General features: G+C 52.9%; 1 protein-coding gene across 2 annotated transcripts; it reads right to left on the bottom strand.

Annotated features, from left to right (window-relative positions):
- Positions 1–205: 205 nt before the first annotated feature.
- TWF2 (twinfilin actin binding protein 2) lies at positions 206–20,129 on the bottom strand. Of its 2 annotated transcripts, none has more exons than XM_072650245.1 (9): positions 19,995–20,129; positions 13,525–13,602; positions 8,843–9,021; positions 8,392–8,487; positions 5,007–5,111; positions 3,596–3,721; positions 2,429–2,579; positions 2,068–2,189; positions 206–1,227 (listed from the first exon to the last, which is right to left on the bottom strand). In XM_072650245.1, exons 1-9 carry the CDS (start codon positions 20,017–20,019, stop codon positions 1,060–1,062), a joined length of 1,050 nt encoding a protein of 349 aa, XP_072506346.1. In that variant the 5' UTR covers positions 20,020–20,129; the 3' UTR covers positions 206–1,059. The 2 variants fall into 2 exon arrangements, with proteins under 2 accessions (XP_072506346.1, XP_072506344.1); XM_072650243.1 differs by lacking the exon at positions 19,995–20,129 and adding an exon at positions 19,717–19,828.
- Between the last annotated feature and the right edge of the window lie 5,475 nt (positions 20,130–25,604).

The raw sequence follows: 25,604 nt of genomic DNA, 5'->3' as shown, positions 1-25,604 counted from the left end.
TTCTCCTTCTTGGGTATTACTTTTCCAACACATAAAATGAGGTCTCTGGAGTCCCTCCCAGTCACTCTGTGATTCTATTTGCAGACACACACTTGCATGGGGGACATACATGAACACATCAAGATGTAGTTGGCCCCCCTTTAAAGGAAAGGGCGGCACCCTACCCCTGCTAGGAAAGCTGCCCTCAGAAGGACCACTGTAGGCATTGATTTAAAAATACTTTATTCCTTAGAAAATACAGCATTCACTCCAGTAAGTCCTGCACTCCCTCAGTTCCCCCCATCCCTGCCTGCCCAGCTAAAGCCCTGAACCTCCCACCGTCACACCCAGAGCTCCCTTGCTATTCTGGAGGGGTCTCAGAAGGTCGAGTCGGGCTCAGGTCCCAGCCTGGAGAGTAGGTCCTCTCCTATTCACCCTGACATGGCCCATTTCCACTTCCCAGCCCTGGCAAACATCCACCTCCTTCTTAAAGCTTGGAGGCTCCTCCAGATGTGTTGTCCCCCACCTTAAAAAAAAAAAGCCCAGCCCTATCCTCCCAAACTTGGCAGGAGAGATTCAGGACAGGAATGGAGGGCGCAGGGATGGATAAAGATGGAAATGGCATGTCCAGGGTGGGGTGGGATAACAAAAGTGAGGGCGGTGGGGCCTGCAGGACACAGAAGCAGGTATTCAACTCAACTCAAGAGGCAGTGACTACGGGGAGAGAGACCGAGGACACAGAGAGGGAGAGTGGTGGATATTAGGGTGACCGAGACGGAAATACACACAGGGCTGACTTGGTGAGGAGACACAGACAGGACCGTGAAGCTATGGGTAACAGGAATTCACACAGCTCCCTCAGGGTTGACAGTGAATGAGGGGGAAGAGAAAGAGAAAAAGAGGAAGCCAGAGAGAAAAGAAAGAGCAAACACACAGTAACCCCTGGGGGCAGAGGAGGGGCCTCTCCAGGTGCAAGGGGGGGCTGAGCCTCGGTCAATGCAACCCAGGACACAGAACAGTTCTCAGCCCACACTGGCTCAGCCTGAGGCAGATGACTGTACGGGAAGTCCAGGCCCTTGCCTAGCTTTCATCGCCATTCTCTCCAGGGCCTCGGATTAGCCGCTTCTGGCCCCTTTTGCCCACCGGGCCCTTGGGCTTGGCAAAGGCCTGCTTGAAGGCGTGTTGTTTGGGGTGGACTTCATCATACAGGAACTCTGCCGTCAGCTCTGCCCCGTCATCAATCTCCATCTGGGGAGAAAGAGGAAGGTACTTCAGACTGGACAGGCCCTCATGCCCCCACGCTACCCACTGAGGCCCAGAACGAGGCCTTCGACCAGGTCTGTGGAATGAACAGACCGCTTGGGAGAGACAGGCGAACATCCCAGCCCCTGTCTCTCAGACCCCCAAGGTGAATCCACTTGGTCCTGGCACTCTTCAGCCCTGCCCCTGACCCTGGGGAGTTTCCAACACCTATAGTTACCCTATATTCTCACATCCATGAAGCAATATCCCCAGAACCCTTGCAGCATGTGTCCCTCTGACCCAGGGAAGGGAGGGTTCCAAGGGGGGAGAGGGGGCATGCAGGGCGCCTCGGTCCCACCTGTTTCCCTTTCTACACAATCATCGTTGTATAGATGCCTCCTTCACATTCCATAGAGCATGGAATGAGTCCTGGGCTATGACTTAGGACCTCGGGGTTCAGACTCTGCCTCTTTCGCTCATACACTGTCTGATGGGGACTTGTAAAACAGGGTTAATGTCTTTGCCCTGCCTCCCTCACTGGGCTGCAAGGCTTAGATGGGAAACATCCTAGAACGTCAGAGCTAGAAGGTCACACTAGTCCATTGGACTCTCCCATTGTACAGATGGGAAACCTGAGGCCCAGGCAGGGGAATTAACTTGCCTGAGGTCACATTATCAAGACAGAGCTGGAGTTACAATCCAAGTGTCCTGAGTCTCTGAGTTTTCCCTGAGCTGAGAGGATTCAGGAAATCAGTCTAGGATGGCCTATCATGGATGGCGATTGAAGGAAGAGCAAGGTAAGGGGGATCCTTGGAGCCTCCATTGAGGCCTGTTCCCCCCACACACCTTCTTGGTAATCTCCAGCTGGAAATCCTGTTCCACAGAGTCCAGGAGGCGGCTCTTACAGCTGGAGTACAGCATCCGTTCCTTAATACTGCACTTGTATCCAGGCATGGAGTAGATGAACACTGCAGGCAGGGGGTGGCAGGCAGTGGGTGGATGGGCCAATGGAAGATTGCAGGGGTCAGAGCAGAGCACACAGCCTCCTTCCAGGAGCCTTTCAGCTCCCAGGACCTCATGGTACCACCTGCACCCATACCACTCTCTCTCCCCTTCCTCCCCTGCTCCATCCAATCAGAGGTGTTGGGTGCCCTCCCATAGTCCTGGCATCCCTGTGCCTTGCCCCTGGAACTAAGCCCCTGCTCACCCACAGACTCCAGGTAGTCGCCCTCATGGGAGTGTTTGTAGAGAAAGAAGTGGTAGCGGGCAGAGTCCTGGGGCACTCTCTTCGGGAGATCCGCCACTTCTGTGGGGTTTGTGTGGACCAGTTCGATGGTCTCTCGCTCCAGGTCCAGTTTCTAGGGGCAGCAACCCCTGTCAAGGCAGGGCTGGCCCCTGGTGTCCCAGGCTCCCAGCCAGCGCCTCCCCAAGACCTTCCTGGAAGCAACAGCATCCCAGGAGAAACTAGGCTACAGGGGTGCTTGATTGACTGAAGGCACCAGACAAAATGGCAGCCAAGGCTCTTTCAAGGGGTGCTCCTCTGCAGAAATTCCTCCACAAACTCTTTTACAAGGACCCCCCTACCCTCCCCTCAATAAGGGAACTGCCTTTAAGGAGGAAGCTGTTATCAGAGAAGTCATGCTGTAAGGCCAACATCCAGAAGAATTTCTCTGATTCCCTCCTGCGTTCCCTCTTCCCTCTATCATGCAGCCATCTATGTGCTACAGGGGCCACTCCTCTCTAAGGAAAAGTCTCAGGGTTGATTTGACGGCATTGGACCAAGGCTGAACCTACTAGGAAAGATGCCGATGAAGGCCGTTCCTATACAAGAAGCATGTCCATAAGGCCAAGTCCTTAACAGGGGGAATACGTCTCTGTAAGGGCAGTCCCACTACAGGGGAGATGCGTCTATAAAGGAAGGCAGCAGCAATAACAGTGACGAGGTCAGGTAGGGTAGTAGAAAGAGCCTGGGTTCAAGGCCAGCCTTTGATACCAGCTCAGCGGTTTGCAAACATCCTTTGCTCACTGCCCACTGTGATCCAATGGATAGTGCAGCCCTCACACAGGCACTCAAAGCCAGGTAGAGCTGGCTGCAGCACAACGGGGCACACACCTTCCGAGAACCAGCGTGTGTGACCTTGCGCAGGTCACATCACTGGAGCCTCAGTTTCCTTGCCTGTCAAAATGAGGATAACAATAATCCCTGCTACATCTCTCTTACAGCCATGATTAGTCTCAAAATGAAAGTGTATGCGAAGCTCTTGGAGCACACAAATGGCTGCATGATAGAGGGAATCTCCTGGGAAAAGTGGAGAGGCCCCAGCCATGCAGGGCTCCCAGCAGCCTGGAGGAATGGGGAGGGCAGGGGCCTCACCAGCTGGATATAGTTGATTGTCTTCTGTTTTAGCAGCAGGATGGCCTGCTGGGCCTCTGGCTGCAGGGGGAAGGCGAGGCCTTGCAGGGTCTGGTGCTTGCTCTCCACGCTGATCTCCGTCTTCACCTAGGCCACAGGGTCAGGAGGGAAGGGGATGAGCCTACAGCCCTTCCTCCACCCCCACCCTCACCCCACGGCACTGCCCAGGAAGCCATGAACTTGGTCTCAGCACCACCACCCGAGGAATCCTATTCTAGAGACAAGGCCAAATCCCAGGCCAGCCCTCTCATTTTGGGGTGGCTGCTTTCCCTAGCTGTGGGTCTGGGCCCACCCCAGCATTGGCACACTGGGAGATGCTCTCACAATACACTCCAAATAAAATATAGGGAGGAAGACGAATGGGCAGAGCCAGTCAGGGTGGGGCAGGGCAGAGGAGAGAGAGAAGGTCCATGGTACAAAGGCAGAATGGGAGATGTCTGTGATCGTCTGGGGTTTAGAACCCTGGCTCCCTCCTCCATGCCAGAAGTCAGAGCTGGTGACACAGTCACAAAATCTCCAAGCTAGGAGGGACTTTAAGAAGACATCTAGTCCCACCTGGATCTGATCGGGAATCCCCTCACTGACATCCCTGAGAAGTATCGTTTGGGGGCTCTGAAATCACAGTCAGACCCGCCCCGCACCCCTGAACCCATGGGCAAGAGGAGCCAGCCCTGCTTCCCAACACACACACACACACACACACACAGACACACACACAGACAGACACAGACACACAGACACACACACACGCACGCACGCACACACACACACACACACTCCTGCTGCTCAGCCTGTCCCAAGAGAAGCTTGGAAGCTTTCATTAACTAAAACCAGCCCCCACTAAAGAACTCATGTCATACCAGGTAGAGATCTGTCATTATCCCCAAAGCCCTCCCCACCACTCACAAGACTGCTTTGTCCAACCCTCTGTAGACCGAGGCAGCCAGGGTCTGCCCTGGCCAGAGCTCTTCTTCTGGGCTGGGTATTAGGATCTCTGGGTTCTGAACTCAGACCCTCAGAATCAAGCCCACTCCTCTATAGTAGAAGTCAGTAATTAGGCTTCCCTAGGGGAAAAGTTCTGGGGGGGGTAGACTGGCTGTAGATAGGAGACTTTTGTGACCTCCTTGGGACCTACTGAGACAGAATGAGAGGTCCTGTTTTTACCATCTCCCTAAAGTAAGCTGGAACGAGTCACTGTTTCTCGGTGCCTCAGTTTCCTTCTCTATAAAATGAGAAGACTTCTGTCCAGGTTCGCCCATGGAAGGATTAGGGAGGATTCAATAAGCATCTTGATGAGAGCTGTGGAAACTGAGGCTTAGCAGGGGCCTTTCTGGGATGGGACCTGCTCTTTTCCTCTGTCCAAGGACCTCACCTCATTGATCCGGATCTGCTGGAGCTCCCTCTCTGCCATGGTCAGAGGGGCTGGGGCAGCGCAGGATGACACATGTTTTTGGTAGCCGCTGAAGGAGAGGTCATCCTGGGGAAAGAAGACAGTATCGTGAGTGGGGAAGGAGGAGATAGGCTCAGAGTGACCGCCTTGATGGAATCACAAGATGCCCACAAAGATGCCGGCAGGAGGCATCCTCTCCCTTCCTTCCTTTCCTCAGTCTCTACCTCTTTGAAATCGGAACAATAAATAATATTTGCACTATACCTCACAAGTATGTCATGAGGCAAGTGGTTTGTAAACCTTAAAGTGCTCAAGAAATGGAAATCTTGGCAGCACAGGGGAAAGAACATCGACCTTGGAGTCAGGAAGATGTGAGTTCAAATCCAGGTGCAGATGCCAGCTGTGTGACTCCAAGCATATCACTCAGTCTCTCTGCGTCTCAGACTATAAAAATTCGGGATGATAACAGCACCTCCCACAAAACACCTCATAAATGCCAGCTTAAGGGCGGCGGCTGTCTGGACAAGCAGGAGGTCCTTCATCAATGCTTGTCGATCGCCAGCCGCAGGCAGTGGGTGACAAAGTCAGGATCTGAACCCAGGTCCTCACCCATCCACTCTCTCCACTGTACCACACTGTATTTCCTCAGTTCCCCCACAGGGTCTCTGAGGTGGCCCTCAGTTCTGGAGTCATGTTTCATGGCTAGAATGCATATGGCAGACTGGGGCGGGGGGGAGGGCGAGAGGTAGGCAGGAGGTAAAGATGGAAGCAGAAGAGCCTGCACAGTCTCCTCTACCCAGGAGGGGCCAGCCTCAGGGCTGCAGAGAGGTCTCCAGCCTGGACACTGGAAGTCCTCACCAGCTCAGGTGAGAGTGCACGGGCTTATGCTGCCCCCTGGTGGTGCACACTGGGCCTTTCCCCAGAACTACCTCATGCATGGGGATGCTAGCATTCAGCTAGGACATCATCCAGCCTCTGAGGAAAGAAAGACCTCCAGGGATGAAGAACTTGCTTCCTGCCAAGGCATCCCATCCCATCTTTTTTCAGAGCTCCCGTCACTAGGAAGTTTCTCCTTAGAACAAACCTAAATCTGCCTCCCGGTACCTTCCACATAATGTGCGTAGTCCTGCCCTCCACCTTTCCCTCTCTTTCTTCTTCCTCATTCCTAACTATTTTCTATGAGATGGAAAAAGCTCTGGGCTGGAAGTTGGGAGACCTGGGTTCTCATCTGACTGCCAAGAACTTTCTGTGTGATCAATCCATCACGAACATTTATTATTGATTATCAGTCGTCCAGAACAGCTCCAAAGACTTAGAAGCAGGGCTGAACTTGGGAAGATGAAGTTTATTAAAGAAAAAATGTTAAGTATCACATTTGGGTTCAAGTAAGTCAACTTCCCACACCCAAGCCAGGGCTGGACCACAGTCACTAAAAGGCCAGACCCAAGTTTAGGGGCCTACAAGCCCCAGGAGCTGACAGAACCCTTCTCTGCCTAAGCACAAGAAATGAATGGGTTGATCCAAGAAAGGCAGGCAGAGGATCTACGGCCAGAGAGAAGAGAGCCCCCCATGTCCTCGGCTCTGGTCACATCACACTGGGAGTACTGGCATCAGTACTGGGCCATATATTTGAGGATCCACCAAAGGGCAGCCAGGATGATGAAGGACCGTGAGGGTTTAGCTGAAGGAACTGGGGATGTTTCCTGGTTAAAAAAGGAACACTTTCAATGGGGAAGAGGAATTGTGATGCCTACATTCAGAGACCTGGAGAGCTAAAGAGGGATTCAGTCTGGTCTGCTTGACCCTGAAAGATAAGACTAGAGAGAAGTTCTGGTGAGACAAATGATTATTAAATAACCAAGAATGGGGGAGATCCAGGATTTCTTCTCTTCATGGAGAGATGGGGTCAAAGTCTAGTCCTCTGCAGGGTAGGCAGGGTGGAGAATAAGAAGGTATTTTGGAATTGTGGCCCCCTCCCACCTGAAGAAAGTTATAAAGAATTTAATCTAAGGTGAAATCTGACCCACTGTGTTCCCCTCCAGGCTAGACTGCCCGAGGCTGGGGGTGGTCTCTCTTTGTCCACGAGTGACAGAATCAGTCATGTCCCCAGACCCTCATTAGAACATCTCCACCCCTCATTATAATATTCATTCTCTTTCATTACTTGTTAATCAATTAGAGTCCATTGCCACCCTCAGGAACACCCACTCTTCCAAGGGCAAATAAGCGTCGGAGAGGGAGTTCTATAAAGGGTCTTTGGAATTCAAAGTGCCACTGAACCCTTTTATTAATTATCTGTTACCATGATTAATAAAATGATTAATTACCTGGAAATAGCATCTTTCAAACATTTTAGGAGCCACACGAGGCACCCCCTGACATTCCCTCTCTCATTCCCCTGCTTTCTAGGTTTCCAGGCTCCTGTGGGGGTTATGTCCCCCCATCTGATGGTAAACTCCTCGAGGGAGAGGTCGAGTTTTCCTTTTCTTATTTGCATCCCCAGTACAGGGCGTGATACATAGTAGGACCTTACTAAATGTTTACTGAATTGAATGAAATTGAAATTGGAAACTGCAGAGAGGTAAAAGGAAGCTTCCATTAAGGAAAATTTCCTAACAATGAAACCAGTCTCAAAGCAGGATGGGCTGCCTCTTCCCTGGAGGTCTCTGAACAAAGGCTGGATGACAGCTTGTGGGCATAGGATTCAGAAGGAACAGTAGAACCAGATGGCCTTCCAATTCTTGAGATTCTGTGTCTCTTTCCCTCTCTGGGCCTCAACTTCCTTACCTGTCAAAAGGGGACAGGACCTGCCATTTTCTCAGAGTTGTCTCAATTTTGTGCTTGTATCTCAAGCACCTAGACCAGTGCCTGGAACACGGTAGAAGCTTATTCTGTGCCAGACACTGTGGGATAATAATCCATATTCCTGTAGAAAAGGCTTTGCTCACAATGGCTCTGTGCAATAAGCAGCAGACGTATAACTATCTCTGTTTTACAGATGAAAAAACAGGTGCTGAGACACTGAGTGACAGAGTTCCGCAGCTGCCAAGCGTCAGGATTCGAAGTCAGCTCTCCTGATTTCCAAGTCCAGAGCTCTTTCCACTAGACCACAGATCTAAGGGATATCAGAGCCATAAAGGACCTTTAGGGTCATCTAGTAAAAACCCCTACCTGTTACAGATGAAGAAACAGGCCCAGAGAGGGCAAGGGTCAGGAACTGCACAGACCCCCAACCTGGAGCACAAAGGGTAGTGGGATGGGGGCATGCCCATCATTGGCAGTGCCCAGCCCCATACACCCACAGACCACTTCTCCCTCGTACCATAGGATGCCCTGGGGGGAGGGGATGTGGAAAGAGTAAGCGCACCTTCACGGTCCCAAAGAGCTCATCCTTGATGTGACCCCCACCAAACTCCTTCTTGACTGTCGCTCTCGTGGCTGCATAAAGCATCTTCAGTCGAACCTGCGGGAGAGAGCGTCATCTTAGCTGATGACCAAGAAGCCAGTGATGCCTCCTTCCTCCTCCCAGAACTTTCTCAGTCTCCTCAGATCACAGGGTTGGATCACACCTTGTCCTCAGACAAGTGAATCCCTGGGGAGCAGGACACACTCCTGTCTACTTAGCTCTCTGAAGGCAAGATCCAGGCTTTCCCCTTGGCTCCCCAATCAGGGCTCTGGTCCAAGAGGGGCAGGAGGACACTGCCTGCCTCTTAGCTTTTCAGCCCAAACAGTCCCAGGCCCCAATCTTGACCTGGAGAAGTCTGATGGGCCCTGATGCTGTGTGTGTATATTAGTGGGTCAGGAAGAAGGGGGCTCACCGGAGAGCTGTCGGGGGACCAGGCTATGAAGATCCACTGGAAGCCCTGGGCATTGTGGGAGTCCAACCGGTACAGGATATAGCAGGGCTGGCCCTCATCCAGCAGAGGCAAGACAGCGGCGTCGTAGTCCTGTTCCCATCCCTGGGCTGGCTCCCTGAAGGCACCCAGCACGAGCTGTTCTGGGGGCGCAGGGCGGGGTCAGCCCCTTGAGCAGGATGGCAGCTGCTCCCCCCTCCTCAGACCTCACCTCAAGGCTCACACATGATAACTCAATGAAGCTAGGTGCTAAAAGCCAGCCCCATACCCTCCTCCCCAAAGTGTCAGGCTAGACCTGGCTAGACTCCAAAGGGGACAGGAACATGCAGGCTAGCCCAACAGTCCTCCAACAGGGGTCCCTTCCTGAGATTCTCCCTTCTCCAATCCAGCCTCCACAGGTCTAGGGACTAGATCTGGGAACTCCTTGGGAAAGCGAGAAAACTCCATCCCCCCCCATGCAAGTTAGCATTTTCCCATGCAACACCTAGCCTCGGAGAGGGGCAGCCAGGGTCACCCAGCCAGCATGGGTCCAAGGTGGGACTCGAACCCAGGTCTTACTGGTTTCAAGACTGGCTCTTTCTCCACTGCTCTGGTATTCATGTCCAACTCCTCCCCATCAGAAACCTGGACTCTGACCCTGGAACCTTTCAGGACTCTGATAGGCAAGCATTTGCCTTACTTATGTTGTCTGGATCCAGGCTTTTATTTCCCCAGACCTACTCCAAACCCTCTTGGTAGCCCTTTACGTCCACCTTCCCCCCTCAGAATGTGTAGACTGACACTGCTTCACTGGTTTTTTCCTTGTATTGCCCAGCATGGCATCCAGTATACAGTAAGTGCTTCATAAATGCTCTAACTCATGCTGCTACCAAAATAACCTTTTGACTTGGGCGTAACCATGTCATTCCTCTGTCTGGGGCTCCTTACTGCAAACTTCTCCTCCTGACATCCCCATCCCCGCATTCCTTACTCCAAGTCACGGCCCCTCAGGCGCCCTCTGCTCCACCCAAGCTGTTAATCCAGCTGTCTCCCACACTTGGGCTGCGCTCCCTGCTGACCTCGGCTGACCTCTGCCTCCCACATTCCTCATGCCAGGATCAGCTCAGATGCCGCCTCCTTCATTCAGCCTTCCCTGATTCCCCAATCCACCCCCGAGGCTGAAAGTGACCTCGTCCTTCTCAGACAGTTTCAGAACTTTTTGAAGCTTTTTCCTTGGTTTCTTGTATTACAATTACCTAACACAGAGGCGGCAGGGCCTGGAGTCAGGAAAACCTGAGTTCAAATCCAGCCTCAGACATTTACGAGCTGTGTGACTCAGGCAAGTCACTTGACTTGACCTCTGCTCCTCAACTCTGCTCTGCCCTCCAGGGTTGTTGTAGCGATAAAATGAGACAATACTGGTGAAGCAGACGCTGGCACACAGCATATAAAAGTGAGCCATACTTACCTAACGTCGCATTCCCACACTCCACCCCCCCCCCACTGGAAGGTAAGTTCTGAGGGCAGAGAATAGAGTTTATCTTCACAACGTCCACAGCCCCACAAGAGGACCTCTCTTAATTAGTACTGGTCCACACTTATTTCCACCTTCCTCTGGTCAACGTATCTGGGAGAAGCAAGTGGTATTACAGCTACTGCAATAACCATGATGGAGACTTCTATAGCAGTTTAAGGTCTGTCGAGAGTTTTCTGTACATCAGCTCACAAAAACCTCACAACACTGCAAGTACTACTATCCCCATTTTACAGACAGGAGGACTGAGGCCCCAAGAGGCTGAGGAACTCATCCACGACCACGCAGCTAGTTCCTGACTCCCAAGTCCACAGTTCTAGACTCTAACACTGACAGACACAGGATACAGATAGCCTTATTCACAAAGTTGACAGAGATATCGCAGGGCGAGGGCTGAGTGTTGACGGTTAGGAAGAAGAAATGCAGTGGGAGGAATGAGCCCCCAGCGGAGACGAAACGAAACAGCAACGGAACACCAGACAGGAAAGGGGAGGGATAAAAACACACAGGGCACTTGTCCCTGGACAGGCAGATTCACACACAGCGCAGCCAGTTCTAATCTAGTCACTTGCTGACTGGTTACATTGAAATTAGATTCAATTCAATTCAAAACATTTTTATGTGCTAAGCACTGAAGGTATAAAGGAAAAACATGGTCCCTGCCTTAAGGAATTCAGAGTCTAAACAGGCTGACAATGTGTGAGTGACTAGGTATAGTTGAGACATAAACAGAGAAGATGGAAAGTAGTCTTCCAGAGGGAAGAGTACCTGGGAAAGGCAGGAAGGCAGGGGACTTCAGCTGAATTTTCAAGGAAGCCAGAGAAACCAACAGGTGGGGGTGAGGAGGAAGAGGAGGCCAGGTCTGGGGAGTGACCAGTGCAGAGACCAAGATGGAAGGACAAGGTCAAGGAACAGCACCTGGGCCCATGCAGCTGAATCGTAGAGTTCATGGAGGGGGGAGGACCGAGGGAGTGGGGAGTGGTCATGTTGTGAAGGAATTTTAAATGACCAACACCTGGTCCGGGGGGTGAAAGGGAGCCAGAAGAGTTCTCTGAGCAGGGGGTGACATGCTCAGACCTACTACACTTTAGAAAAATCACCCTGGCATCTGAGTGGGGAGTCAGAGAACCAAGGAATCAGAGGGACTGCAGAGACATCTGCTTGGATGCCGCCAGGGATGAGGATCTCAGCAGCAGTCATAATTCATATTTACAAGGCCAGTTTCACTGTCGGACAGCTCTGGGTGTTAGAAGGTTCGTCCTTGCATTGATCTGACATTTACCTTTCTGTAACAAGCACCCTGAGAGGCTCTGGCCACTCCCCCTCTCACCCCTGCCCTCGGTAGACAGTAAGTCAACAATGCCCAGACTGGCTCCGGTGGATCCCGAGGGGGAGTAGTGCTGAAATCAGATGCTTAGTAGCCAGAGGGAGCCTGCCCCCTCCCCCCATTTAGGGGCCAACTGAGATCTGAGAACACGGCTGGCCAAGCAACCTCACCAACATCCTCAGGAGCCACGCCAATGACCTACTGGGCCCAAGGCCCACCCAGTAGGGTCCCTAAATAGCTAATGGGTAGGCAGCAGTAAGGCACAGCCAAAGGAACTGACAGCCCCAGAGATCTCCTGCTGTTAGAGGCCATTCCACGGGCCTCCATCATCAGCCCCCTTAACCCTGCAAGTCCCATCCCCCAAAGAACATAGGTGGGACCCACAGAGGAGGCTCAGCCAGCCTTCTGGGTCAAACGTGGACCTCGTGCCAGCTCTCTAGGGCCTGAGAAGGTCCCCATTTAAGACAATGATGAAATGAATCCAGGTACTGAAGTCACCACTTAAACAAAGATAAATGAAAGACGGAGGGCTCTATCCCCATAGGGTCTGGTCTATGAGAAGCCAGATCTGACTTAGCTCAGTATGGAAAAGACGGTCTGATGGATGCTACATTCACATGAGACCTTTCAAAAATGGGGTCATTGTGTAAAGTGAGGGATAGCTAACTAACCCCTCCCTTGGCCCTGCATCTCTGGCCTGATACCAGAGAATACCTCTACCTCAGGGTAGGAAGGTGGAGGGAAGGGGTTCCACCGGAACCTAAGGACCTTGGGTAACACATAGGAACTCTCCCAAAGTCCGACTTTGATCCAGTCACTCCCCTACTAAAGAACCTTCAATGCTCCCTATCACCCACCAGATTAAGTCCTAAACCCTCAGTCTGACATTTAAGACACATCTTGATGTGATCCTGACTGTCCTCGGTAGCCTCATCTCTAAACTCATAGACTCCTGCTTTTCACAAACTAGGATCACTGCAACATGTCCCTATCTCTCTGCATCTCTAAAGCAAACCCAACCTTTAAGGCCAGATCAAAGCCTTCCATGACTACCTAAAGAGACTATAGTTCTTCTACAGGTAGAGGCTCTGGGGCTGGATCCTACCCCTTTTTATTTCTCCTCTAGCTGTTCCCCTGTCTTCCCTGAGATGGTCAGCTCCCTGAGGGCAGGGCCCAGATCTGGTCTTCTTTGTGGCTCAGGCTTTGAGGTTCCTAAGACCCTGAGTCTCCACTGCCTCTACACCCAAGCAGGGACCACTAAGGTGTATGGGCACAAGAGAATCCAAATTCACCAGGCCAGGAGCAGGTTGAACACACATGGGCCTCCCGAGACACACACACACAGACACACAGAGACACACACACAGAGACACACACGCACAGAGACACACAGACAGACACACACGCACACTGAGACACACACGCACACAGACAGACACACACAGAGACACACACACAGAGACACACACACACACACACACACACACACACACACACACTGAGACACATCATATTTCACTCAAAATGGCCAGGAAGAGAACCCTGCTTCCCCCTCATCCCACAGCTATCAACCCTACAAAAAGTTAGGGAGGAAAGCATCTGGCTTGGGACTCAAGGGGGCTTGGATCTGAATCCCACATCTTCCAGCTGTATAATTCTGGCCCAGCACCTTCCCCTCTCTGGATTTTGGTTTCCTCATCTTTAAAACTAGCAGAGAGGGGAAGGGGGAGCTGAGCCCTCTCCAAGCTATCCTCCAACTCTCCGTAGGACAACAACCTATGACCTGCCCCCTATGGAGATACTCACCATCCTCAATGACGACTTTGATGAGCCTAACAGATCCATTCCGAGCCTTGGCAAAGAAATCCTTCAGCTCAGGTGTGGCTACAAGAACCAAAAACATGATGGTCAGAGGCACAGGTCAGGCGAGGACCAGGGGGAAGGGGTACGGAGACGCAGGTTCAAGTCTAAGAGAACAGTCGGCCAGAGCAGGGCATAACAGAGTTGGGGAGGGGGGGGCCTGGAGGCCTCGAGTTAAATAGAGCCCCACCATGTGATTCAGGCAACCTGATCCCGGGGCCAGTTGAACATAATCGCCCAAATTTAGCTGATGGTGTCTCGGGCAAGACCAGGGGCCAGCTCGGGTGACAAGGAACCCAGCGGGAGGAGGAGGAGGCTTACCCTCCCCCCCCAACCCTGATCCCCTCTATCCACAACTATCACAGCTCAAAGAAAAGAGGCCAGAGGAGACGCTCCTGCCCTGTGTCTCGGGTTGTATCCACCTCATGGCCACCACTATAGTTTCCCCAACCCTCCCAAAGAGGTGGCCTGTGACCCCAGTCAGCTTCCTTGAGAGTCTGGGAGCCACTGTCCCCCTCCACCTGCCTACACGTAATCTAGGCTCCCCAGAGTTGGCACGTGACTCCTTGGCCCCCCAAACAACAGAACATGAACCGGTGATATGCCTCCTGTCCACACCCAGACCCCTGGCCCACCATCTTCTTATCCCTGTAGCCCCCTTCCCAGAAGAGGGGAAAGAGGTCAGTCATTCTACAATCCAGAGCAGATACATGTGATGTGCGTACACGTACGTGTATATGCTTTGTGCTCTTGTCTGTCTGGACTGCACAAGTAGGTCTACATGTACTCATATGTGCATTACACATGCATGATATTGTATGTATGATAGAGGACAAGCATGAACACATACTTGTGCAGCTACCTATGTGTGCAGACATCCATTGTAATAACGTGTGTGCAGGTACATCCCATGCAGGCTCATAGCCTTTCAAGTCTGTCCAGCTTCATCACCAACGGAGGACATCCTTGAAGCTGGCAGCACACAGAGCCTGTTGGCCAAGGTGCCTGGCCTCTGGGCATGGCCAGGATGTCGAAGGCTGCCCACACCAAGCCAGAGGCTCAGAGAAGTGGCCCAGCCCCAAAGGAGCTCCAGTGTCCCACAGAGGAGAGAGAGCTGCTTTCTCTGTCCAGGTAGTCAGGGCTGGCTACCTGGAAGAGGGGAGCACTTCAGCAGCTGTGCTAGGGAAGGCAGGGTGGTCTGGGGAACTGAGAGGAGGGTACAAGGAAGGCCTTCCATGGTCTTTCAGAAAATGTGCCATGTGCCACAGCAGCTTCAGGAAGACTGGCTGATGCCAGGCCCTGGACAGCAGACAGCCAGCTGTGAGGAGCCCATGAGAGAGCACAGTGGGAGGACTCAGGTAAACTGAGCAAGGACTTCTCATCCTGGAAAAACAGTGAGTGGGGGGCATGAAGGGGGGAGGCAGGGCAGAGGATGGAAGGGATGGAGGGAAGGGCTGTACTTCCTGGAAGCAGGGGGATAAATGAGATGACCTGAATGACCTCCCTAAAGAACACCACAGAGGTCTGTGTTTCCTCAAGTCTGGATCAGCGATCTCTTGACCTTGGGTCCTTGGCATGGTATGAGAACCTAACAGGCTGTGTGATCCTGTACACACATTTTTGGGCTGAGGTCAACAGGTATTTTTATACTTAGGCAAGAAGCCAGCCCTCTGGGCTGTAAACAAGCAGGGTCACACCCCCAGGTCCTTGACCCCCAATCCCATTCCAAAGTGTGTGGGGGGAGGGCACTGGAACGCCTCCAGACCGGTTTATAGTAACCCCACCTATAAGGGTCCTAGCCAACCCCATTCTCCATAGTCTGTCTAGAGATTCTCTGGTGCGACAGAAGAAAGCTGAGAAATGGCTCCACTCTTCCCATCCATCAGGCAGGGGGAGGCTGCTCCTACTATCTTGTGGAAAGAGTACAGAATGTTCAGTCAGAGGATCTGAGTTCAAACCCCTGTCTCACTTCCCTTCTCTGGGTCTCAGTTTCCTCATCTGTAAATTTAGTGAATTGGACTAGACGATCCCTGGGATAAATCATTCGCTGTCATAATCAGAGCAGAACAAGCAAACTTTGGGGGAAAAGAGAATAGTAAGAGGCTGACGGGAAGTAGCCTGAAGAGTGAAGGGAAAAGTCCCTGTCACTAAGAACAAGAACTGATGTCCTGCCAATATCCCTTCCCTGTGGACTCCCTGATCCTCTACCTACTAACCTGAAGCCTCATCCTGCTCATTAGCTCAGTGACGGATTGGCAAAGTCTTTCTGCTTCTGTCCCCATCCCTGGTCCATAGCCCCTCCCTCTCCCCTAGCCTCCTCAGCAACCCATCCCAAATTTACAGACCCTGCCTCCTTCCAGACTCCAAATCCATTCCACGAGGCTCCTCGATCTCCTGACCTCCCAGCCTCCCAGATCCCACTCTGGCTCAATCTCTTGACTGACAGACTTCTCAATCTCTATCTCCATGAAATCCCCCCTCTCCAATCCTCATTCCACTGACATCATCATCCTTTCCTCAGGTCCTCGTGCCTTCCCACCCCTAACCTGCCGCCCCCCCAATCCTTTCCTCCACTTTCTTTGGATGGCTAATTTCTATCCACCAGATCCTGACTTGTACATAAAGCATTTTAATAAATGTTTGTTCATAGACATTAATTTCCAACCCATTGCCTTTTCAGCGTCTCCTTTTCTCTTGGCCTCCCTAACCCTCCTCCACTCCTAGCTTACTGATCTCGTTCCCTTCCCCCTACTGGCCTGTCCCACCAGTCAGTCAGTCCCCATCAATAATCCAGGCCCAGCCTAGGACACCGGAGCTGAGCTGCTCCAAGCCTTTCCCATAAATGTTTCATGGGGCCCCTCCCCAGGCCCCAGCACAGCTTCCTTGGGTTACAGGCTCAACTCCCTCCACAGGGAGCTGGACCCACAATGGATCAGCCTGAAGGCAGCTCAGAGGCTGGTGGGCCTAATCAGGGGGGAATGATGGAGGAAGGGGCTGGAGACTGGGAAGGGAGAGAAATATTAAGATGTAGATTCAGGTTGGGCAAAGAGTTGGGAAGACAAGCCCAGAATGGGGGGGGGGGAAGGGGAGGAAACCCAGAGATAGCCAAGCTAACATGATTTCCTCATCTCCACAACCCACATTATTTCCTCTCTCCAAAGTCCCAAGAAGAGGAAGTTTATTGTACTGGGCAAAGCCCTGGCCCAGGAGATCTAGGTCCCAGGTCTTTCCTGATACTAACTCACTGTAATCCTTCCCCTCTCTAGACTTCAATTTCCTCCTATATAAGATGGCGGAGGGGGAAGTTGGATTGGACTGTCTCTACAATTCCTTTCCAAGCTCTGATCTTCTGTGGCATCTATGACTTGTTCTCCTTGATGAGGATAAGTTTGGGAGCTAAGACCCCAGGCTGGGAGGCCTGAATCTGCCTCCAGTCCAAGAATGGACAGATCCTCTCTCAGTCACTGATGTATTTGTGAAGGAATGAGGGTGGGGGTGAGGATGGAGAAAGGAAGGGGAGGAGGGAAAGAGAGGAAGGTCCAAGATTTGAATCAGGAGGCAACTAGGGCAAGAGCAGACTGTACCACAGCAGGGAAGGCCAACTTTCTGAAGAAAGAAGAAATGGGAAGAGGGGGAGGAGGAAAGGAAAGGATGCCCCTGAGGCTGCTGGGATATGGGCACCTCTCCACGTCTCTGCCTCCCTGGTCCCATCTGGAGGCGATGGCAGCTCCAAACGCCTGAATCACCCACCCCCTTTCCCCAGCTTGAAGCCAGAAGAGAACAGACTGCGAGGGCTGTTGCCACCTTCCTCAGTTCTGAGCCACGGCAAAGGACAGAGGGAGGGCTGGAGAGCAGGGACATTCCCCACCAAGTTGCAGTCCCAACCCTCAGGGTGTCAGCCAGCAGGACTACAGGAAGGGGTCTGAGGGGGACCCAGGACCTCGTGCAGAGGGACCTGAGTCGTCCTCAGCTGGAGATAGCTGGGTTTAGGAGACTAAAGTTTGCCTGGGAAGCCTGTCACACCCTCCGATCACCCTTCCAAGGAGGGGTGGCCAGAGGAGGTCCTGAGGCCTGAACCGCGTGGGCAGAGGGCTGAGCAGTCCGCCTAGGGAGCCAGAGAACAAAAGGTGCTCTACTTAAAGAAGGCATGAAGATAGCCACCCCTCCTGGATGAAAGGCCCGCTCTCCCTCCCTGTCTTTCTCAGAGACCCCAAGCGTGCTGCCCAGAGGAGCCAGTGAGGCTGGGCCCAAATGATGCAGCCTTACCCTGAACCTTATACAGTCTGACAGCCCAGCTCAGGGGTCAATGGTGGGAACCCCCCCAGGAAGCCCTTGGAGGCAGGCATGACCTGACCTAGATTTGGAAGTCCGATAGCTGAAGGAGGCTTTGTTAAACACTCTGGGCTCCTAGCCTCCAGCTGCACCATCCCCGAGACTCCCCCCAGAAGGACCTCCTTTACCATTCCTAGAGATCCCAGGCCCCCAGTAGGAAGCCAAAGCGGTCAGTGTGCTAAGAGGCCTCCACTGGCCCAGCCACCCCTCAGCCCAGTAGCCACTGAAATGACTCCCACGAGATTCAGGTCTCAATCTGGGGGATACCAAGGGTATAGATCCCAGGAGGAAAAACCACCTTGGAGTGGACCTTAGAGACGAGCTGGTCCAGCCCCTCACTGGACACGGAAGGAAACTGAGGTGCAGAGAACGATCTCCAAGTTCTGGGTTCAAAGCTGGAAGGACCCTCCAGGGGGGTCTACTGCAGGGCTCTCCTTTCACAGATGAAGACGGAAACCAGAGACGTCCAGGGACTGAAGGATGGGCCAGAACCGGGACCGAAGGAATGGGCCAGAACCGGGACCGAAGGAATGGGCCAGAACCGGGACAGAAGGAATGGGCCAGCGCCGAGACCGAAAGATGGGCCAGAGCCGGGATGAAGGAATGGGCCAGAGCTGGGACCGAAGGATGGGCCAGAGCCAGGACCGAAGGAATGGGCCAGAACTGGGACCGAAGGATGGGCCAGAGCCGGACCGAAGGAACGCTCTGGGACCAAAGGAACAGGCCGGAACCGGGACTGAAGGATGGGCCAGAGCTGGGACTGAAGGATGGGCCAGAGCCAGACTGAAGGAATGGGCCAGAACCGGGACCGAAGGATGGGCCAGAGCCGGGACCGAAGGAATGGGCCAGAACCGGGACAGAAGGAATGGGCCAGCGCCGAGACCGAAAGATGGGCCAGAGCCGGGATGAAGGAATGGGCCAGAGCTGGGACCGAAGGATGGGCCAGAGCCAGGACCGAAGGAATGGGCCAGAACTGGGACCGAAGGATGGGCCAGAGCCGGACCGAAGGAACGCTCTGGGACCAAAGGAACAGGCCGGAACCGGGACTGAAGGATGGGCCAGAGCTGGGACTGAAGGATGGGCCAGAGCCAGACTGAAGGAATGGGCCAGAACCGGGACCGAAGGATGGGCCAGAGCCGGGACCGAAGGAACGGGCCAGAGCCGGGACCGAAGGAACGGGCCAGAACCTGGACTCAAACAAGGCCTCAGACCACATCTAAGGGCCCTTCCCTCACACAGTGGTCAAGAGTGCTGCCTGGAGACTCGATCCTTTCTCGTGCTGGGGGCCGTGGGCGGACCCCTCCTGAACACAGCATGTAAGTGGATAAAACACGCAAGAACACGCGAGGAGCTCCTGCTCTTCCCCAACCCACGCTCCCTCCAAATCCCAGGGCCTGCCCCAGTTTGACCCCGGCTTTTATGGAAAAGCAAGGGGTTCAGTCAGGACCCGGCCCTCGGGTGGGGCGTCCCCACGCCCACGGGAGTCTGCCTTCCCACTTGTCCTGGGAGCTCTCAGCCCTAGAGAGGCTCTCGTGGCCCAGGGTCCTTCCCCCTCCTCTCGTGGGTCCCTCAGTCTCCCAGACTAAGGGTGGGTCCGGGAGCCCTGGGTCCACCCACGGGCGCAAAGTGTAGGCTGTGGTGGTCCCAGCGCGCCTGGACATCACCGCACACCCACGGCCCCACGCACGACGTGTGCAAATGCCCCCAGTGACGCAGAGGGCGCACACGCCACACAGAGACACAGACAGACACACATGCACACGCGCACACGCACACCCACGCACCCACGCACGCACACCCACGCACCTCCAGGGGTGGGCGTCTTTGTCGGGCTCGAGACGTGGGGGGTGGGGGCAGGCACGCACACATGTGCGGGGGCTGCGTGGGCGCCCAGCGCCGGGCCCGCGGGGTGAGCCGGGCTTCCGGGGCGTGGGCCCCCCGCGGGGAAGGAAGTGCTGGGGGGAGAGATGGAAGGGCCCGGGGCGGGGGAGGGGCGCCGGCTGCGCGGGCGGGGGTGGGGGTGGGGCAGCCTCCGGACCCCCCCAGGACCCCCCCAGCCCCGCCCCGGCCCCACGCGCGCTCACCGTGGATGCCCGTCTGGTGGGCCATGGCCGCCCGCCCGTCAGGCTCCGGCCGCTCCGAGGCTGCAGGCGGCAGGACCGGCCGGAGGATGTGGCGCCGCAGGAACTCCCGCCCCGCCCCGCCTCCAGGCCCCGCCCGTCCTGCCCCGCCCCTCGGGGCGGAGCTCCGGCGCCCCGCCCCCCGGAGCCGCCCTCCAGGCCCCGCCGTCCTGCCCCGCCCCTCTGGGCGGAGCTCCATCGCCCCGCCCCCCCGGAGCCGCCCCTCCAGGCCCCGCCCGTCCTGCCCCGCCCCCCGCCCGGAGCCGCCCGGCCGCCCCGCCCAACCCCCTGAGCCTTGCCGGGCCCGCCTCCGGACCGTCCTGGAGTGTACCGAGGGCTGGACGGGCGGAGGAAGGACTGAAGGAGTGAATGAATGAACAAAAAGGCACTTATGAAGAACCACGTGCCAGGGAGGAGGAGATGACGTAGGGCTGGGGTCACTAGGGCCTGGAGAGGCTCTGGGGACTGACTGACGCCCCTTCCCGGGGTGCTTGCTGTGCCCAAAGCAGGGGATGGCAGGAAGGGGACGGAAGGGGACATCCACGGAGGGACCAGGCCGGTGACTGGAGGGGATGTGCGGCCCCCTGAGTGACATCACACCCTAAATAAGGGGCACGTGGGTGAGAGTTGTGTCTGCCCCCAGAGTGGAGAGAACTGCCTGGAGTCAGGAGGCCCCGGGCTGAAATCCTGCTTTAACCCCGATCAGCTGGGTGAGCCCTGGGGCGCTGCTGAGCCACCCAAAGCCTTTTCCCGCTTGTTAAGGAGGCGCCCAGTGCCCTCTCGGGGTCCTTCCAGGCCTAGATCTCGGACCCAGACTGGGCCAGGGCAGCCCCAGGGGCAGCAGGAGAAGAAGCCGCAGTCCCCAGGAAGGATCTAGAGGAGATGAATCCCCCAGGGTCACAGAACAGGAGGCCAGGGGCTCCAAATGCGGAGGGTGTACCTGCCATTCTGCCTGCGGTTCCTCATCTAGGAAGCGGGCAATAGATTTGGGTTATGTTTACAGTCTGGCCTCCTGAAGGCCCTGGTTACCGAGCAAGAGACTTTCCCGAAGCTTGCCTGAATCCCAGCGAAAACTTCGGAGGGTTCGTGTCCGAAATGACATCCTTTTCAGATTCACTGCTGTGTATTAAGCCTGACACGGTGGTTTGGAAAAACACCGCATCCCTCTTAGTTTTCTAAGGAATGGTTTGACTCTAGTTCTGTTAAAAATGAGAATGTGATCCACAAGTGAATAAATACTTTTGTTTCTTTTTAATCCCCTTTCCTGAGCACCCATCAATGCTCACACGCTAAAAAGAGAGCGCCAACGTCCGGCATGGAGATCCCGGGATCAAGGTCTCCTCTTCCCCTTCCCCCACCTCAGCTTCTCTCACACACTCTGGCTAGAGCACTAGATTGCTGATAAAGTAGTTTCCCCACAAGAAGATTATTAAGATATGAAATACAAAGACTATTGAGGGCAGCTAGGTGGTGCAGTGGATAGAGCACCAGTGCAGGAGTCAGGAGGACCTGAGTTCAAATCTCACCTCAGACACTGGACACTCACCAGCTGTGTGACCTTGGGCAAGTCACTTAACCCCAATTGCCTCATCCTGGGTCACCTCCAGTCATCCTGATGTCACTGGACCCAGATGACTCTGGAGGAGAAGGGAGGCTGGTGACCTGCACAGCCCTCCCTCACTCAAAACAAAGTCAAGTGCAAGTCTTGTCATCATTTCTCTGATGTCATGGTCTTCTTCGGCAGGAAGAAGGACAAACACGCACACACAAAGACTATTGACAGATAAGGAAACTAAAGATGTAGAGAAGAACCTCTCCCAGGGTCACACAGACAGTGTAGCACGTGGGAGCTGGGCCATCTCCACTCATCCTGATCCCAGGCCCAGATGGCTCCGGAGGAGAAAGTGAGGCTGGTGACCTGCACAGCCTTCCCTCACTTAAATCCAATTCACTTGCAAGTCGTGGCATCATCTTCCTGAAATCTTGATCCTCCTGAAGAGAGTAAAGGATAATGCATACCACAGCACCTGGGGCAAGGCTTTGAGGGAAATTCATACCCAAGAGTGAGGAGAAGGACCATAGCTCTGAAGCCAATGGTGGGGAGAATATTCATTCACACTTATCAAAGCTGCAGAGAGGGCTCAAGCCTGTTTGGTGAGTAGAAAAGGTCACTGATGATCTTAGAGGGAGGGACCATAGTAGGATGGGGGATAGGGAAAGCTGAGAAGAAAGATTCCAAGAGGTTGAACGTCATTGAGAGATGAAAAATGGAAGTAGAAAATGTAGATCAAGGCCCTTTACCAGCCTGCTCACCCTCCTCCGGAGGCTCGCCAGCTTAGCAAAGTCTTTAGAAGAAGCTGAGAAGAACTGGATACAGCATTTCTGCTGAGGCCTGCGCAGGACAGTGCAGGCTCTTCATTACCTCACTCAGTCTGGACGCTACGTCTCTTCCTCATTCCATTGTCTTCTTCCTCTTTTGACATGAGGTTTTCTCTTCCCTTCATGAAAGCCAAATTTAGGTTAAATGAATCATTCAGCAAGTACCTGCTGTGTACCCACTGCACGCCTGACAGGGTGCTAGGTCCCTGGGACACAAGAACAAAGACCTGTAACAATCCCAGCTCAAAAGGGAATTTATATTCTAATGGGGTTTGACGACAAGTGCCAATAAAAGCATATACTTTTAAGTCAACAAGTGCATGTGCATAGGTGTGTCTCACGAGCACGCACACACACACACACACATGTAATGTACATATACTCACACGGAGCCCTCACTCAAAACCAAGTCAAGTGCGTCACGTCATCATGTCTCTAATGTCATGGCCTTCTTCAAAAACGGAGGACGAACACAGGCAGACACGCATATTAGTTGTTATTTGGTTGTTTTCAGTCACGTCCAGGTCTCTGTGACCCCATCTGGGGTTTTCTTGGCAAAGGTACTGGAGTGGTTTGCCATTTCTTCTCCAGTTCATGAGGAAACTAAGGAAAACAGAGTTAAGTGATTTTGTCCAGGATCACTTAGTTAGTGTCTGAGGTCAGATTTGGTCTCAGGAAGAGGAGTCTTCCTGATTCTGGGCCCAGCATTCTATATGCAGCACCATCTGTCCTCGTGTATATATTATAGAAATGTACTATAGTTCCAAGTCCTCTGACAGGAGAGATCATAAACTCAGGGCTGGTTTAGACCTAGAGGTCATCTTGTCCTTAAACCCCTTTTTTACAGATGAGAAAACTGAGTCTCACTGAGGTAAAGAGATTTTACTCAAGGTCACACAGCTCCAACACTTTCCATTGTCCCACTGAGGCTATCTGGTTTTCTCCCTCCTTCCCCTGCCCTTCCTCTAGGGAGGTACAGTCAGCCTCCCTGTCTCCCCTTCCTCCTCCCTTCTAGTGGGTAGCTGGCAGGTGCCAAAGTACAAACTGTTAACACAGAACCCAGGGGAAGTCAGCTGGGAGCTCTAGGGCCCTCTGGGCAGCTTCTTCTAGAAGGAACCCAACAACAGGAAGTAGTCTCGCCACCCGCTACTGTGACATGATTGCGCTGGGGATTCATCAGCACCCAGAGCATGTGCCTCGAAGGAACTTAGTGTGTACTGCATCCAGTCATTTCCCTTGTCTTTCCAGGAAGGAACCTTCGATCGTAGGCTCATAAAGTCATAGTAATAATAGCTAGCATCTCCATAGCACTTATTGTGTACCAGACACTGTGCTAATGCAAATGACCCTAGGAGGTGGGTGCTATTAATATCACCATTTTATGTTTGGGAAAGTGAGGCAATCTGGTGCAATAACTTGCTCAGGGTCACGTAGCTAGTAAGTATCTGAGGCTACATTTGAACTTGTCTTCCTGACTCAAGGCCCAGTGGTCTATCCACTGAGCTACTTAGCTGCCTAGTATATGTATGTGTGTGTGTATATCATATATATACATACACACACATACACATATATTATATACACACACACATATGAGTGTATGTATATGTGTGTATATGTGTAGGTATGCGTGTGTATGTATGTATGTATGTGTATGTATGTATGTATGTATATGTAGATATAGAGTATATAGTGTATGTATGTATATATGTATATAGACCTATATATGCATACATACACACATATATGTATATGAAGAGACAGAGAAAGAGAACGAACACTGGAAGGTCCCTCAGAAGTTGTTCAGTCCAACCCTGTTATTTTCCAGAGAGAAAACTGGAGAGCAGAAAAATGAGAGACTTGACAAGGTCACACAAGCAACACAGTAGAAATCTGGACTCAGACTTCCTAATTCCAAATCCAATGATTTTCCCACTGTACCACACAACTTATTGTGAACTTCGCTTGAAACAACAATACAACTGATTAAATTTATATCTACACGATTTAAAGACGAAACAATGACTCCTCCCTCCTGGTTCCCTACTGCCCTCTTCAGTGGCCCAGCACTTGACTTGGGTGGGAATCTCCCTCTTCCTCTTTCATATTGTCCTTTTCCTTTTACATGGTCATTGTGAATACCATCCTTCTGGCTTTCCTGTCCTTACCTTGCACTATTTCCAATGCCTTTCTTTTACAAAGGGCTATACTGAAGTCCAGAAAGGAGCAGCAACTTGTCCAAGGCCACCTAGCAAGATGGAGGTAGCTGGGATTCAAGCCTAAGCGTTCTGAGCACCTCTCCAGGATTCTCAGCCCTACATCTCACACTCCCTGAGGCTCAGTTTCTACATTTTTAAAATGGAGTGAATAATAATTTCTGCCCTGTCCTCTTTCCCTCCCAGAGCCATTGTGAGGTACCCATGACAAAATGGAAGTAAGGAACTTGATAAATTCTTTGGGGTGGGGGTGGGGTGCTCAGTAATTTTTAAGATTGTATGGGGCTCCTGAGGCTAAAATGTTTGAGAGCCACTACTCTAAAGGGACTCACTTCAGTGGTTTTGTCACTATGTTTGCAAGTGACTCCACTCTGGGGTATAATGAAACTGGATTGTTTAATGATTTCTTGGACTCCCGTCACCCACTCCACTTGAATCCCTTGTTCCTCTCTCCCTAGCCCTCTTATCTAAAATCCAATATTAGATACTCCTTGGTTTTAATTTGCTTCTTCCTTTAAAGGGGAGCTAGGTGGCAAAGTGGATAGAGCATGGTTCCTAGAGTCAGGAGGACTTTGCTCAAATCCAGCCTCAGACACTTCCTAGCTGTGTGACCCTGGGTAAGTCACTTAGCCCTGTTTGCTTCAGTTTCCTCATCTGTAAAATGAGCTGGAGAAGGAAATGGCAAACCACTCATGTCCTTGCCAAGAAAATACCAGATAGGGGCATGAAGAGTTGGACATGACCGAAGAACAACTTCCTTTAAAATGTAAATGGTCCTAGGAAGTATAGGGGCCAAGAGTGAGTCACTAGAGAAAAGCTAGTTGAACTCACCCAGGAAGAACTCTGAAGCTTGGAGGTCACTGGCAGGTCTAGTGGGTTAAGGACTAGCTCTTCCGAGTAGTAACTATTCCTGAGGTGTGACTTGATGGGCTCGTTCACCTTGGCTGCACCCCAGTCTATGAGAGTAAGGAGGAAAGCT

This window comes from Notamacropus eugenii, chromosome 1 (genome assembly GCF_028372415.1).
Source record: "Notamacropus eugenii isolate mMacEug1 chromosome 1, mMacEug1.pri_v2, whole genome shotgun sequence".
Classification (NCBI taxonomy): Eukaryota; Metazoa; Chordata; class Mammalia; order Diprotodontia; family Macropodidae; genus Notamacropus; species Notamacropus eugenii.
The sequence above is the reverse complement of the archived record's forward strand: the minus strand, read 5'-3'. Positions and strand labels throughout refer to the sequence as shown.

Bases quoted from the DNA above. Each gene is read 5' to 3' on its own strand.
- TWF2 (XM_072650245.1), bottom strand. From the start codon at position 20,019: ATGGCCCACCAGACGGGCATCCACG. The intron at 13,603-19,994 runs GTGAGCGCGCGT...TGGTTCTTGTAG, and splicing joins CCACCAGACGGGCATCCACG to CCACACCTGAGCTGAAGGAT. The intron at 8,488-8,842 runs GTGAGCCCCCTT...TCTCTCCCGCAG, and splicing joins GGTCCCCCGACAGCTCTCCG to GTTCGACTGAAGATGCTTTA.